The 16260-nt window shown below is 38.7% G+C and overlaps 1 protein-coding gene across 6 annotated transcripts in view; it reads left to right on the top strand.

The window, feature by feature from the left end:
- The window catches only part of PLPP1 (phospholipid phosphatase 1), a 120205-nt gene that overhangs the window by 7879 nt on the left and 96066 nt on the right, over positions 1-16260 (top strand). For 4 of the 6 annotated variants that reach the window (XR_012330674.1, XR_012330676.1, XR_012330675.1 and 1 more), the window contains exon 2: positions 375-599. The exons of the other annotated variants lie outside the window; for them this stretch is intronic. Coding sequence is in view for 1 of the 4 variants with exons in the window: in XM_073802123.1 (XP_073658224.1) it covers positions 375-599 (225 nt within the window). In the remaining 3 variants the exon portion in view is untranslated. The remainder of the gene's footprint in view (positions 1-374; positions 600-16260) is intronic. 6 annotated transcript variants of the gene reach the window in all.

Raw genomic sequence — 16260 nt, 5'->3', positions numbered from 1 at the left:
TAGGGAAGAGCAGGCGTTGAGGGCTAAAGGGGCAAAGGGCATTTGTAACAGAAAAGAGGCCAGTGTGGCTGGAATATAGTATGTATCCATGATATTCTTAATAGTGAATTTTGTAACTTTTTTCTAAATGTCAGAGTGGATAATAATAATAACTGGCATTTACTTAGTGCTCACTAGGCCGTGTGTGGCTGTGAGGTCTCTCAAAAACGTGCTCAGGGAGGATAGCTTGTTCATCTTCATTCTGTAGATGATGGAACTAAGGCCTAGAGTAGTTGGGAAACTCCCAGTGTAACTCAGGTAAGAAGTGGTATGGTTGGGAATTGGGAAATGCATTTTTAAGGATTATAACTTTTTTTTTTTTTTCCTCTCTTGAGGTATGCGGGCCTCTCACTGCCGTGGTGTCTCCCGTTGCGGAGCACAGGCTCCGGACGTGCAAGCCCAGCGGCCACGGCTCACGGGCCCAGCCGCTCCACGGCATGCGGGATCCTCCCAGACCGGGGCACGAACCCGTGTCCCCCGCATCGGTCGCCACCAGGGAAGCCCAAGGATTATAACTTTTGAATTCAGATTGACTGGTCCAGATTTGAGAAATGAAGAGGGTGAGGAATGAAGGACTGAGGGAATTAATTGGCTGTAAAAGCAGTGGTTATTTTAGGTGGCCTAAATGTTTTATGACTATCTTTATTCTATACGATGTTGCTGCAGAGTCAGTTTCTGCTTATCATGTTTTGAGCGTGCGTCTGCTGTCCAGAGGAGGCACTTTAATTTTTCATAAGTCAAACGTGTAATAACTACTAAGCGTTTGCTAGGAGGGTATATCATACTGGAAGATGTAACTGATTTGCACTGTTCAGTAACATACCCACAGACTTTTTCTTCAAATACGTTGTTGTCATAGGCATTTCTACCCAGTAAAGGAGACCTTTATCCTTCATTGCATTTCACATGAGTCATGTGTATAGAGTTTAGAGTCACCTTTCGTAACTCATTCCAGCAGATATAGTTAGAGCCTCATGGTTTAGTTCTCAGTTGTCACTGCTTGGAAATGTTTCCTGAGTCTTTTTTCAGGGTGGAGCGCCCAGGAAAATGACATATAGGAAATGTGTAGCGGATGAGCTCTTGAGTTAATTGGCAGCTTGTTAAGCCAGGTTCTGCCTTGCCTTTTGGTTCATTTACGTCAGCAGGAAGAGAGATGGGTTGGCTGCTTAGGTGCTTGAGGTAAATGAGAAGAAGAGAAGAAAAACGTTCTTTATTGAATGAATAAATGAGCCTTTGGTAAATGTTTTACATAAACTCATGAATCATCACAGAACTGTATGGTATTAGCCTATGGTATTAGCCTCATTGTATGCCCTAGCACTGGTAATACAAAATGGGTGAAAAAATAAAACAAAACCCATGGATCTCAAATAGCTTCTTGCTTACTCTGGAAGACAGACTCATAACAAACAATGACAATACTGTATGGTAAGTTGAGTGCCTGATATGTCACAGCACTTAGGTTACTAAGAATGAGTGAGATAGGGTCTCCATCCCCAAGAGGTACACAGAGCACTGTAAGGGGAGAGAAGTAGGAATTTGAATGAAATCTGTCTGTATTTCAAAATAGTTTCTCCTGAGACCACTGCTTTTACTTTCCAGCAGAGGTACTGTAAACCTTTGGGAACATCACTTTTGGCTAGTGCTAAATTCTGGAAATAATTCCTGTAGATAGCTCAGAATCCATCTTTATTACTGGGTGGAAACACTGTAATACCGGTGCTTAGAAAGTGCGTGGCACATGGTAGGCATTCAGATATTTGTTGCCTGAGTGAGTAGGCAATAGACTTGAGGCAGCCACTCTTCTGGGGTTGGAATTCTCACTCCATCTATTACTAACTGTACAACGTTGGGCAGGTTGCTTCAACTCTCCGTGAGTTTTGTCATCTAATGAGGAAAAAGATGATGATAATAGTGTCTTCCTCATAGTGCTGTGAAATTAGATGAGATAATGTATGAGACAGTGTATGTGAAGTGTTTAGCATATTCCTTGCCTGGGCTATTGTTGTTATCATTGTTAAGTTAATAAATCAATGTAGTACCACTGACCCAGTCTGTTATTTAAATTTGATACCATGTGCTGGTGACTTTTCTTTTGGAACATTATTTAGTGTAGTTCTAGCTTCAGTTTAAATAGCATTTAAATTGGAACCTGGTTCGTATTTCAGTTTTTAGTGCCCAGATCACTATGGGAGATGTTTTGATTACTTCTAACCTGTTTCTTTCTGGAATCAGATACCTTACTCAGATCTTCTCGTTTTACTTCTAGGTAAGCAATATTCCCACAGCTCATAGACAAAGTACCCAAACGAATGTTTGTGGTTGTAGAGAGAAGAGCAGACTAGAAATAGGAATAAACAAAGGTGTGTGTGAATGGCATGGTTGAGATAGCCATAAGTTCTCTGAGTACTCACATTTTAAAACATGAAGATTTTATTTTTTGAATATAAACTGGTCAAAAGCTAATAACTTGCAATACACGTTGAAGTACAGCTGCAATACAGCTAAACATAACCAGTTCTTATAACTTCTCTTGATCAATAAGAAGTTTTCCTTGTTTTCTTTCCATAGAGTTTAAAAAATAAATGTATATAGCGATCACATCCATCTGCAGTGTTCTTGGATAGTCCTAATTTTAGGTAACAGTCTTCTTCATAGAGGCAGTTTGTTAAATCTATGACTAAATGTAATTTAAAGTCATACTTCTATAATATTTTTCTTAAAAAAACTATTAAAAAAACCCACACTTTTTCAAATGACATCCCAATTTGATTTAGAAAATATACCTAGCATAGTTATGCAGTGCAGCAGAAGCAAGTGATGTTTATTGTATTTTACTTTTTTTTAAATGGCATTGATACAAGAGAGGAATTTTGAATATGCTCCTTCTCAAATATTGTCTGTGCCTAACCCAGTGGCCCAGTTGGAGAAAAGGTCTCTTAATTTGTGATTGTTATCAAAACTTGTTAGGCAAGTTATGGGTAATACTCAACTTTATAGCTAGTGTTGGATATCTACATTAATATGAGAGATTCTAAGTTCTGCCATCGAATATAGTTTAATTACTAACCAAATCTAATAAATAGCTTTTAAGAAGATAAGTTTTTGCATTAGGATTTGACATTGTGGATGATTTTTCACTGAATAACAATTTTGTTTATGTAACTTTTTTTAAAGGGTTCAGAGTGTGGTCTGGTAGTGAAAGAGGTTGGCTTGGAAGTCAAATTCTAGTCTTGCTTCTGCTACTCTCTCTGATCACATGGGCAAGATCACTTGGGCTCCTTCGTCTACTTATATGTAAATTATAGTGAGAAGAATATCTGCCTTGCCTATCTCTCCGGATCATAGGGGTGAGCACACCTTGCTTATTAAGGAGAGTCAGTAGCTGCAGAATATGTTGGAGCAGTTGATACCACTGGACTCAGGGTAGGAAAACAAAGAGCACATGGTAAATGGGGCATTTTGAGCAACTGCAGCAGACTTGCAGGAGATCAATTATAAATCTAGCCTGGCCATGAAGGCAGTGAGTGTTGTCAGAAGAAAATAGGAAAAAGCTGAAGACTGATTGAAGTATCCAGGAAGTAGTGATATAGGAAAAATGGGCCCTGATACAAAGTAAAGTAGGCCCCTTCTTGAGTCTCTTCTTTTGCCACACATAGGTATATGACTTTATCAGTGACCAAATGGCTCATGAAATCTTGCAACTAGTTGGTTACTCTTATGTCAGCCATATTGTGAGAAATGGTAACATATGCTACCTTGAGAAGCCAAAGCAAAATATAATTTGGTCAGACTCACTGAAATTTCAGTGAAGGAAGATTTTCAGTTTAAAATAAGATAAAGAATAATGTCCACCTACTATCAAATTAAAAAGAAAAAACGAAAAAAGAAAGAAACCACAATTCTAACCTAGTCTGCTTATTATCAGGAGATTGTCATCTGTATCAACAGCAATTTGTCTTCGGCTAAGACTCAAATTCTTTTGGCAAAGATCTGAAATTCCAGGGGAATCTGTTCTAATTTTATATCTACCTGTGCTATATTCTATTCCAGTGACTTTAAGAATAGTAAATAGGAGAGAGATGTTCTTTGAAATAAAATAATAACATTATCTAGGATTATGTTTGTGTTTTCCTCAGTACTAGTCTTGCAGTTTGTTAGCCAGTTAATGATTGGAATGGTGAGACCTTAATGTTACTGTTTAGCTGTAGCTGGCAGAATGATTCATTACTACGTAGGGCATTGGGATATAGCTATCATTGAACAGTTAAGGAATTTTGTCTATCCTGTAGCCCTGGAAACCCACCACCAATTAGAAATATGTACATCATAATTAAAATACCATGGCCGAAGTTGTAAGAAAATCTTGACAAAATTGAGTCCTATTTAAGAGTCATATTTTGTTTGCTAATAATTTAAAACTTACACTTAAAAACACTGAGTAGTTGTGACTGAAATTTTAAACTCATAAGCCTCTGTAGCCCAAAGGGCCCTGATATTGGCTTTGGCTAACTTAATTTCTTCTGCTAAAAAGAGAGGCAAAGAGAAGAGTGAGGAAAAGGAAAGTTTAAAAAAACAAAGAAGTGAATATTGCTACAGTCTGTTTTTACCTTCCAAGAGGAAGTCAGGAGAGGGTGAAGCTTCTTTGAGAGGAAGAGGGCCAGTAGGATTAATCATGAGGATGTACCTCACAAGGCCTGAGGTTGCTGCCCAGTGAAGAGATTGTAGTGGAGGTTCTGATTTTCGGTTGGGTAAATCTAAGGGTCACATTTATAGTAATTTAAATTTCCTGAAGTAAGGAATTTGTCCTTTAGGTTGATCAACTATAATTCAACCTATGTTTACAATTTACTAGGAAAAAAGAGCAGATTGCTGGAAAAATTTTGTTATAGTTACCCTTACTTCATGTCCTCAGACTTTTCATAATTAAGAATGAAATATTGAGATTGGAGGGGAATTCCCTGGCGGTCCAGTGGTTAGGACTCGGCTCTTTCACTGCCGTGGCCTGGGTTCGATCCCTGGTTGGGGAACTAAGATCCACAAGCTGCCCAGTGCGGCAAAATCAATCAATCAAATTTTATAAAAAGGAATGAAATATTGAGATTGGAAGACAGCATAACTTGGTTGAATATTTTGTAAATTAAAAGCAGAAGAGTTTGACATTTTGAACTGTAAGGTACATCAAACAATTGTGGCAGAAATGTTACAGCTCATATAGGGGCTAGCCATAGGCATGTTTTAGTGTATTATCTGAATATAATTCAGAAGAAGGTGTTTATGTTATAGGAGATAAAGACACATTAGTACTGTGTATAATAAAGGGGGTGAATGGGTACTTTTTGAGGGGGCTAGCATCATATCTGTGCAAACTATGATTACTCAAAATAAGAGGGGAATGGACTGTTGTATTATTTTAAAGCAGTTTAAATGTTAGGGTGTTACCTTGCAATTTCAACAGAACTTTATTAAAATATTTTGTATGTTATCAAGATACTAAATAAGTTTCCAGGGCTTCCCTGGTGGCGCAGCGGTTGAGAGTACGCCTGCTGATGCAGGGGACGCGGGTTCGTGCCCCGGTCTGGGGAGATCCCACATGCCGCGGAGTGGCTGGGCCCGTGAGCCATGGCCGCTGAGCCTGCGCGTTTGGAGCCTGTGCTCTGCAATGGGAGAGGCCACAACAGTGAGAGGCCTGCGTACCGCAAAAAAAAAAAAAAAAAAAAAAGTTTCCATTTATTTTTACTAATTTATAAAAGTTTTACAGAATTATTTTATATTGATAGGATGCGTAAAAGTTAAAGAATATGGACACTGGAAGCATACTGGTCTGAGTTTGAATTCTAGTTCTATCACCTACCACTAGGGTAAATCACCCAAGTTGACAACTTCAGTTTCTTTATCTGAAAAGGACTGGGTTCATCTGTATGTTCTCCTTGGCTGTGATGCAGTGTCCACTACATAGTAGGCATTTGTTTATTCCAGTAATATTAGTTCACATATTGTGTGCTAGGCTCTGTCTTAGGCAGTGGAGATGCATATAATCACACAAATAAATATAAAAATGAACCAATAAGTGCTATGAAGGAGAGGTATGGGTACTATGTGAGTTTATAAAAAGGGTTTTGAATAAGGAGGATAGGGTGGCTTTTTAAAATGGTGACTTTGGCTGCAGGGGGGAATAATAGATTGAAGCTGGAAAACAATGGATTTAGGGAGATCAGTTAGGAGGCTGCTGCAGCCATCCAAATGAGATAATGGTAGTGAAAGTAAAGAGGTGCTGGTGGAAATGGAGAAAAGTTTGAAGGGATTTGTGAGGTATCTGAGAGGTAAAATGGGCAGGTTTTGGTGACATATTTAAAGTGGGAAGTCAGAGAGAGAGAAATGTCAAAGATAGTTGTGAAAGTTCTGGCTTGCATAATTGGATAGACGTTGGTTTCTGTAATAACTGAGCTGGGGAGCACTAGGAGAGAACCCATTTGAGATGGGAAGGGGGGTGGAGATGAGATAGTGAGTTTTATTTTCAGCGTGTTGTATTTAAGGTGCCTTTGAAATTTCCAAGAGGAAGTATCAAGTCCTTGTTTGGATAAATGGGTCGAAAGCTCAGAGGAACTGTCTGACTTTTGGGAGTCATTGTCATATTCATGGTAATTGAAGTCATGAGAATTGATGAAATCTCAGGAAGAAGTTATAAAGTGAAAAGGAAAGAAGGTTTAGGACCGAGCTATGAGAAACACCAACTTTTTAGATTGGTTGGAGGAAATGAAAAATACCAAGACTGAGAGGGAGGGAACACTTTAAAAACCAGGAGAATGTTTCTGGAAAGCCAAGTGAAGAGAATGCTTCAAGGAGAGAGTGGTAACAATGTCTACATTCTCCTGAAATGTAAGTAAGATAACACTTGGAAAGTGTCATTGAGTTTAGTTACACAAAGGTCATTGATAACCTTATGTAAAGCCATTTTTAAATTGGGGGTGGGCTGGAGGCTTCCCTGGTGGCGCAGTGGTTAAGAATCCGCCTGTCAATGCAGGGGACACGGGTTCAAGCCCTGGTTCGGGAAGATCCCACATGCCGCAGAGCAACTAAGACTGTGTGCCCCAACTACTGAGCCCACGAGCCACAACTACTGAAGCCCGTGCCCCTAGAGCCCATGCTCCGCAACAAAGAGAAGCCACTGCAATGAAAAGCCCACGCACCGCAACGAAGAGTAGCCCCCGCTCGCGGCAACTAGAGAAAGCTCGCGTGCAGCAACAAAGACCCAATGCAGCCAAAAATAAATAAATAAAATAAATACATTTATTAAAAAAATAAATGTTAAAAAAAATAAATTGGGGTGGGCTGAGAAGTGAATAGTTGGTGAAGTGGAAATCTGTGGCTATTGGTAATTCTTTTAAAAAGTTGCACTTAGAAGGGAGAGTGTAGTAGCCAATAGTCTGGGATAATAGGTTGTCATGATTTCCTGTGATATGCTCAGTGGAGGAAGAAGGATCTTGCCAGATAGAGGGACCATTTTTAGGTCAACGGTATAGGAATAGTTGAACTCTTACAGAACCCTGTTTACTGAGAACACTGGATTATTTGATATCCTTGTTTTCCAAAGTAACTGTTGCCAAATGTGGTGGAGTTTGGGATATGAAGCCTGGTAGACTTGGTTTCAGAATTCTGCTTTGCTCTGTATTCTTGCTTCACGTCACACAAATTCTTTTTTTTTTTTTTTTTTTTTTTACAAATTCTTATTTAGTGTTGTTGAGCTTCAGTTTCTTCACTTGCATAATGGAGCGAATACTGTCTGCTTCACAGATTTGTTAGGAATAAATGAGAACCTATGTAAATAAAGTACCTGGTACTTAGTAGGCATTCAGCAAACTAATATCTGCCTGTCTTTTTTTTTCTTGCTTCCCATGGCAGCTGCTGTTTATTGTGTAGTTTCAGCATTGCATGTTTGCTCTTAGCCATAAAGGAATAATTTGCGGGAGTTCTTCCTTCTTGCAACTTATCTTCTGTATAAAATAACTCGAGTTATTTTATAACATAGATTTTTGGGAAAACGGATATATGATTTGCTACTGCAATAATAACTATTAAAAAAAAGAATTTTGCTAAACTTTTTTGGCTTGTGTGCCTTTTTAAAAAAGTGTGTGTGTTTTAAACAAAGCTTACTAATTTAGATATGCCACTTTGGTAACTTCCTGCCAAAGTTAGAGTTTTTATGTTTTCCTTCTGAGACACACCTTAGTATAACTTTATTTTAGTTTCTGGAACCTTGCCATTTGGCATAATTTCAGACTAGACATGATGGATCCACATAAATACTTTTAAGATTTAAAATACACAATACATTTTTTTTTTTATAGGTGGGGTCATGTGAACTCTTAAAAGCCGTTGAGGTCTCAGGTCTGGATTTTATTTGGTTGTTTAAAATTTATTTGTAGTTTTGATTCTTGAATTACTTCTTATGCATATTTTGTACCAAAATGGTGAAATCAAGTCAGTCAGGTTTCTTTTCTACAAGTTCAGTTGCTAAAGCAGTCTCCTTAAAGGATTTAATATCTGCCCCCCAACCACCACCATAAACAGTCTCTAAAGAGGAATTAACTTATGTATATACCTTCCTAGACAGTGACTATTCTAGAAATTCTGTAAAGGCATTAGAGTTTGCCAGCTTTAGTCAAGAATCAGTATGCTAGTAAACGTACACTTTTTATTCTTTGGAATATAGGCCTTCCTGCTGAATGGGAGCAGTTGTCTCTTGCCCAGCTGCTAATAAGGGAGACTTCGTTGGTTAAGGGAAGCTTGTGGATGGTATTGCTGAGACTGGAAGTCTCATTGGTTCAAAGAGAGAAGTAACTTAATCAGGTGATCTCACCTGAACACAGGACGCTTTGTCTTATAAGCTTAAATAATATCCAGATAAAACGCTACAGGTCAATTTCTTTAAGCTAAAGACTAAATAAACTCTGTAGAAGCTATGTTTCAAAGAGGAACCTTCCCCTGATTCACTCTTATATATATATTTTAAAATTTTCTTTTCTTTATTTATTTTTGGCTGCGTTGGGTCTTTGCTGTTGAGCGCGGGCTTTCTCTAGTTGTGGTGAGTGGGGGCTACTCCTCATTATGGTGCGCGGGCTTCTCGCTGTGGTGGCTTCTCTTTGTTGCAGAGCACGGGCTTTAGGTGCGTGGGCTTTAGTAGTTGTAGCTCGCAGGCTCTAGAGCACAGGCTCAGTAGTTGTGGTGCACGGGCTTAGTTGCTCCGCAGCATGTGGGATCTTCCCGGACCAGGGATCGAACCCATGTCTCCTGCATTGGCAGATGGATTCTTAACCACTGCGCCACCAGGGAAGCCCCACTATCTTATATTGTCTTCTGAAATTTTTTGGCTTTGGATAAACCTTTGAAGAAAGATACAGTAGTTAATATTTGATGAAATGTTCCTGTATATCTGTTTATAGATTTTCTTTTAAAAAAATTAATTTATTTGTTTATGGCTGCGTTGGGTCTTCATTGCTGTGCACATGCTTTCCCTAGTTGCGGCGAGCGGGGGCTACTCTTCATCGTGGTGTGCGGGCTTCTCATTGAGGTGGCTTCTCCTGTTGTGGAGCACGGGCTCTAGGCGCGTGGGCTCAGTAGTTGTGGTGCACGGGCTTAGTTGCTCCGCGGCATGTGGGATCTTCCCAGACCAGGGATCGAACCCGTGTGCCCTGCATTGGCAGACGGATTCTTAACCACTGCGCCACCAGGGAAGTCCCATGTTCATAGATTTTCCAAGTTAAAATAACTTTTTCACTGGAGGAACTTCTTATATCTTGTTTCTTTCCCCAAAGGTATATAGTTTGTAATATATTTTGCTGTTTGTATTTTGGAAATACATAGTGTTTCATTATATGGATTCAGCATAATGCATTTAACCCCATTTTTCGACATTTGAGTCTTGGATATGGAATAACATCATTAGTAAAATCTAGATTAGTTTTTTCTTTTAAAATAATTATTCTGTGATTTCCAAATTTTCTAAAATTAACATGTAATAAATTGGTAAACTCTAAAAAGCCCAGAAAAGAATATAAGTATTACTACTAATCTTACTGCCGCCCAGAGATGACCTCTTTTTTATTTATTTTTTAATTTTTAATTTTATTTATTTATTTATTTTGCGGTACCCGGGCCTCTCACTGATGTGGCCTCTCCCATTGCGGAGCACAGACTCCGGACGCGCAGGCTCAGCGGCCATGGCTCACGGGCCTAGCCGCTCCGCGGCATGTGGGATCTTCCTGGACCGGGGCACGAAGCTGTGTCCCCTGCAACGGCAGGCGGACTCCCAACCACTGCGCCACCAGGGAAGTCCGATGACCTCTTTTTTAACATTTTGGTTGTATATTTTTCCAGACACTTTTTAAAAAAAACCTGTGTTCTAAATGGAAATACACTGTCTTCAAATGAGCTAAAGAAGACTTAGGAAACTTCTCAAAAGAAATGATAGATCCCTCCCCCACCCCCTGCCCCAAAAAAAAGATCTGCCTAAAGTCCTTGTAGACCAAGCTAGAAGTCTGTATTAACTGAGAATATCCTTCCAATGTTGAAGAAATAAATTTCAGACAGAATTCAACATACAAACCAATACAAGTCATTATTTGTAATCATGTATGTATCCAGCATAACTTTGATACTAACATGGCAAAGACATTTTATATATATATAAACATCCACATATATATATATCCACATTTATATATCCATTCTCTCTTTCTTATGAAAATATTAAGAAAAAATTAGGAATAGAATTTTACCAAACTGAATCTAGTTATCTAAAAGACAATATATTACAGTAAAGTTTGATAAGGTCCCAAAAAAATCAACTGAAATTTTAGAAGCAGTTGATTTTATTGGACATGACTGGAAAATTTTTAAAAATTAATTTTGAAGAAAGAAAATATTTTCCAAATATGCTTATATACATCTATATCATTTATTCAATAAATCTATTTATATTTACATATTTATATTTATTTTAATATTCAATAAATATAAACTGTAGGTATAGTAGACATCAGACTCTGTATTCAATGTTAGGCATCTGTTTTAAACAAGATTCATTTCTTGCCCTCAAGTAGCTTGTAGTTTATTGAAAATATAGTTGAGGCCTAGTGATAATGGTAAGAAAAAGAAAAAAAGAGGGAGAAAACAATAAAAAGCATTTTCTTTAAAGGGAATAGACAATTCCTAAGCAGGTATTGGTGTGAAATAAAGTTAGAGTGATGAGTAGATCATACAGTTTTATGTCTTATGTTGTTCTGTGCTCTCATTTCATGTCATCTGATATGATGCGAAATTATATTTAGGAGTAGAGAGACCACTTACTAATGGCAGTACTTGGATTTAAGAGCCTCATCACATTTGTCAATTAAAAGATAACCTAGCTACAATGTGGCACGTGGACTCGAAAACTCAAGAGGGGCTTCAAGAGTATAAAAAATTATCATGACACTTGTGAAAATTAATCAGAAGAAACTGGGAAATGACTGGAAATTTAAAAGAAGTATGTGGACTGTGAGGGAGAGGAGCAGTAGGAACTCTGATTTATTGCTGGTGGGATTGCAAAGTACTACACCTAGTTTGAAAGACAGTTTGGCAGTTCCTTACAAAACTAAACATACTCTTACACAGGATCTAATAATCATGCTCCTTGGTATTTACCCAAATGTAAAAAACTTATGTCCATACAAAATCCTGCATGTGGATATTTATAGCAGCTTTACTCATAATTGTCAAAATTCAGAATTTTTGGAATTCCAAAATTTTGGAATTTGGAAGCAACAATGATATCCTTCAGGAGATGAATGAATAAACTATGGTACATCCAGACTAAGCAAAAAGTCATGAAAAGATATGGAGGAGCCTTAAATGTATATCACTAAGTGAAAGAAACCAATCTGAAAGGGCTACATACTGTATGACTTCCACTATGTGACATTCCAGAAAAGGCAAAACTATGGACAGTTGTTGCCAGGAGTTAGAGGAGAGAGAAGGATGAATAGGTGGAGCATAGTGGATTTGGGGGGCAACAAAGCTACTCTCTGTAATACTATAATGGTAGATGCATGTCATTCTACGTTTGTCCAAACCCATGGAATGTACTACACCAAGAGTGAACCCTGATGTAAAACTATGGACACTGGATGACAATTATTTGTCAATGTAGGTTCATTAAGTGTAACAAATGTACCACTTTGGAGAGATTATTGATAATGTGGGAGGCTGCGCATGTGTGGGGAAGAGGTATGTGGGCAATCTTTGTACCTTCCACTTAATTTTGCTGTGAACCTAATACTGCTCTGGAAAAAATAAAGTCTATTTAAATAAAAAATAATAATAATAAAATAGTTAACTAACAAGGAACTACAGTATAGCACAGGGAACGCTGCTCAGTATTTTGTTAATAACTGAAATGGGAAAAGAATTTGCAAAAGAATAGATACATGTATATGTATAACTGAATCACTTAGCTGTACACCTGAAAGTGACACAACATTGTTAATCAGTTATGCTCTGATAGAAAAGAATTTAAAAACAAACAAAAAACCTGTGCTCTAAAAAAAAAACAACAACAAGTTGGGATATTACTTTTTAACATAGTCTCCTACAAAATTACTTTTTTTTTTTTCTTTCTCTGTACGCGGGCCTCTCACTGCTGTGGCCTCTCCCGCTGCGGAGCACAGGCTCCCGACACGCAGGCCCAGCGGCCATGGCCCACGGGCCCAGCCGCTCAGCGGCATGCGGGATCCTCCCAGACCGGGGTGCGAACCCACGTGCCCTGCATTGGCAGGCAGACTCTCAACCAGTGCACCACCAGGGAAGCCCCTACAAAATTACTTTTAATGGTTATGTGTGTTTCATTGTTTGTATTTGGCATAATCCACTTTACCTCCATTTTTTAATATTTAGGTTATTTGCAGTTTTTGTGCTGTAATTCTGTATACAACATCTTAGTAGAAACTTTGGAAAACTTCTCGGGTCGCCCACCCCAGACTATCTCAGTGTGTTCTGGCCTTTTCTGCCTGCTTCTCTCTCTCTTCCAGTACTTCCTTCTTTAACAATAAGACCAGATCAGGCGGACAAGCTATTCTTCAAACAATTTATTAACTATCAGGCAACGAACATGCTGCCCTTTGTGAATTCAGGGATCAGAGAGAGACATAGACCCATTTTATTTGCCAGAGATAAATAATTCCAATACATCAGTTAAGTGTTGTGATAATTTTATGTATGTATCAGGTCCCTGGAAACTCAGAAAGAGAGCATTGGTTGTGAAGGCAGTAGGCAGAGGAGAAAGATCTGGGAATAAGCATTTAATTAAGCTCTCTTAATATGCCAGGTAATATGCTAGGCATATTACTAGGCTCTTAGTTTACAACAAGGAGGTACATGAATTATATTTATTTGCATCCACCATATGAGGAAACTGAGCTTAGATAGGTAGATAATTTGCCCATGCTCACTCAAGTAGTAACTGGGAGAATGCCCAGAGTAAACCCAACTAGGTGTATCTGACTACAAAGCCTCAGCTCCATCTGGGACCCCACCGTGCCACACCAAAGGAAAGATTCCAGGAGGAGCTGAATAGAAAGAAGCTAGAATGGCAAGTAGACCTTAGCTAGGTGGAGGGGGTGGGGTCATTGTTTGGAGCTTGGGAAGAGGTTTGAAACAAGTGAGGGGAGTTGAGAGAGGTGATATGAGGCTTAAGCCAACATTAAGAAAATATTTGTATATAGTAAAATTCACTCTTTTGGGATACAGTTATGTGAACTTAGACAATTTAGAACTTAGAGTCTTGTAACCACCACACAATCAAGATACAGAACTAGTCTGTTCCCCCCGCCCACCGAAATTCCCTCAGGCTTCTCTTTTTTAGTCAACTCCTCCCACCATTCTCCACCTCTGACAACCATGGGTCTGTTCTTCATCCTATAATGTCATATAAACGGAATGTCATATAATGCCATATAGTAAATGGAATCATATAATATGTAGCCTTTTGAGCCTGGCCTCTTCACTTAACATAATGCATTTTTAATTAGGTGGTTATTAATGATGTAAACGTTACTGTATAATTTTGCTGTAGTTTTTTGCTTATTTCAAAATGTGCTTATATCATCCCCAAGTCCAGCTTCATGTAAACAGCATTTTTTGGGGGGTTTTTTGGCTGAGAAATGATTCATAGTTATAGCTTCAAATATCAAAGAAGCCCAAAATAGTTTCCTGATAAGTGCCCAGGAGAAAGTAAAATAGAAAAAAATCAGCTGTCTCTCCCCACACCCTATTATGTCAGCCATCTCCTTGCCTTTTGCATGTAGAAATCTACATGGAAAGTTTGCTACTGAGTGTGACCTTTGCCAGCATGAAAAAAAAAGGGAACAGCTGTTACCATAAGAGGGTGGAAGGAATTAATGTTGTTCCTGGCCAGTTGGCACTGTGTGCCTTTCTGGGACAGTAACAACAGGTGACCAACTTCTGCTTTTTATTTTTGTTATTGTATAAATAAATAGGCTAACTTGTTTTTTGTGTGGAAATCTCAGGGTCCATATTAAAATAAACTGTCCACGTAATTGTCCTGGATTTTTTTTTAAAGCTGTTTAAGTACATACACAAATTTCTTTTAAGAGTCTTAATGAACTAAGAGACTCCAAGGTTGAGTATATTATAGGTAATTATTGACAGAAAACCACAAAAAGTAAAAACCTTCTTTGGTAAATGTCACTTATATCTAAACTGCACTTTATCCCTTTTGTTCCAACTTAAACAGAAAACCAACAAGATAACTAAGTACTTTTTATAGTAAAACCATGTCAGCCACAGAGAGGTGGCGACTACAAGCCAGTGACCAGAATGTACGTGTTCCTAAAAGCCGAGGGTGCACTGTTCTTTGAACTCTTGCCCCTGGATACTTTGAGTGCCATCTCTGTGAGTCACACCCAAATATATAGCGCTCTTGACCACTGATCCCTCCCATGTGGCTCCATACTCTTCACCTTCTCCCCCTCTACCTTGCACAAACTCATCTTCTTGAGGTACAGCTTTCATCAAGTCCTTTCTTGCTCAGGAGCCAGTGTTGATTTTTCATTTCTTTTTGAAGTATATCCAAATTATTTACCTGGAATTGAAAATCCTTATACTGTAGTTTTGCTTTGCCCATTCATATTTCTCTTATTCCTCATTTCTCTCTACCCTGTTATAGTTGGATCATCCTATTCTTGTTTTTTAAATTGTCTGGCAACAGACTGACCTTGGGTATCAATCTTTAATTCATTACTAATTGTTTCCCATTGCAGGTATTTTGAATATATTTTTCTACTCTATTTAAACCTCCAGTTATCTCCTGCTCTCCTCATTTTTAAGCAAATGGTACTGTTTCCCACTTCATTTAGAAGGCTTTAGAGTCAGATAAGTGTATGTTTGAATCCTGGATGCATCACTTACTATCAAGGCTGGTATACATCTGAGTCTTCCGTTCCCCTGCCCACAGCCCTCCCGTGGACCTCCCCAAGATCCCACAACTAAAAGGCTGAAGCAGAACCCAGCTCCTCCAGCACCAACTGGCATCTGTTCTGAGTGGCCAGTGCTGGTGCAGTACTAGTTGTTAAACATTTTAAATTTCACCCTTATTACATGTATGACTTTAAGTTACTTATCCTCTCTGAGTCATCCTCTCATCTTTAAAATGGGGATAATAATACCAAGGTGACTCTTTGTTCATCAAATATTTGTTGAGGGCCTGCCTTGTTCTAAGCACAGTGTTAAGTGCTTGGGGTATATCAGAGAACAAAACAAACATATTCATGCCTTCTTGGAGCTTGTGTTCTAGTATTCTGAGGATTAAATGAAAATTACTGTTAAATGTTCAGTATGGTGCCAGACCCATAGAGGTGCTCACACTGTTTCAGCCCCCTTTCTTCCCTTTTGCCACACTGTTTTCATCAGGGCCAAAGGGCCCAGGGGAGTGTGGGACGGGGAAAGGGTGAAGCCAATACTAATAACTGGATATGACATCCCCAGAGAGTAACCAGGACCTGACTACATTGCATAGCAATACAAATCAAACAGGAAACACTAAAAAAACCCCCAACACTAGCCAGCCCTGCTCTTGATGAGTTGATAGTCTTGGTCGTTTGTGTATGCTTACATTTCCTCTCATCTCCTATGGATCCAGCTCCATCCATTCATCCTCATTCTCAA

This window comes from Tursiops truncatus, chromosome 3 (assembly GCF_011762595.2).
Source record: "Tursiops truncatus isolate mTurTru1 chromosome 3, mTurTru1.mat.Y, whole genome shotgun sequence".
Lineage (NCBI taxonomy): Eukaryota > Metazoa > Chordata > Mammalia > Artiodactyla > Delphinidae > Tursiops > Tursiops truncatus.
The sequence above is the reverse complement of the archived record's forward strand: the minus strand, read 5'-3'. Positions and strand labels throughout refer to the sequence as shown.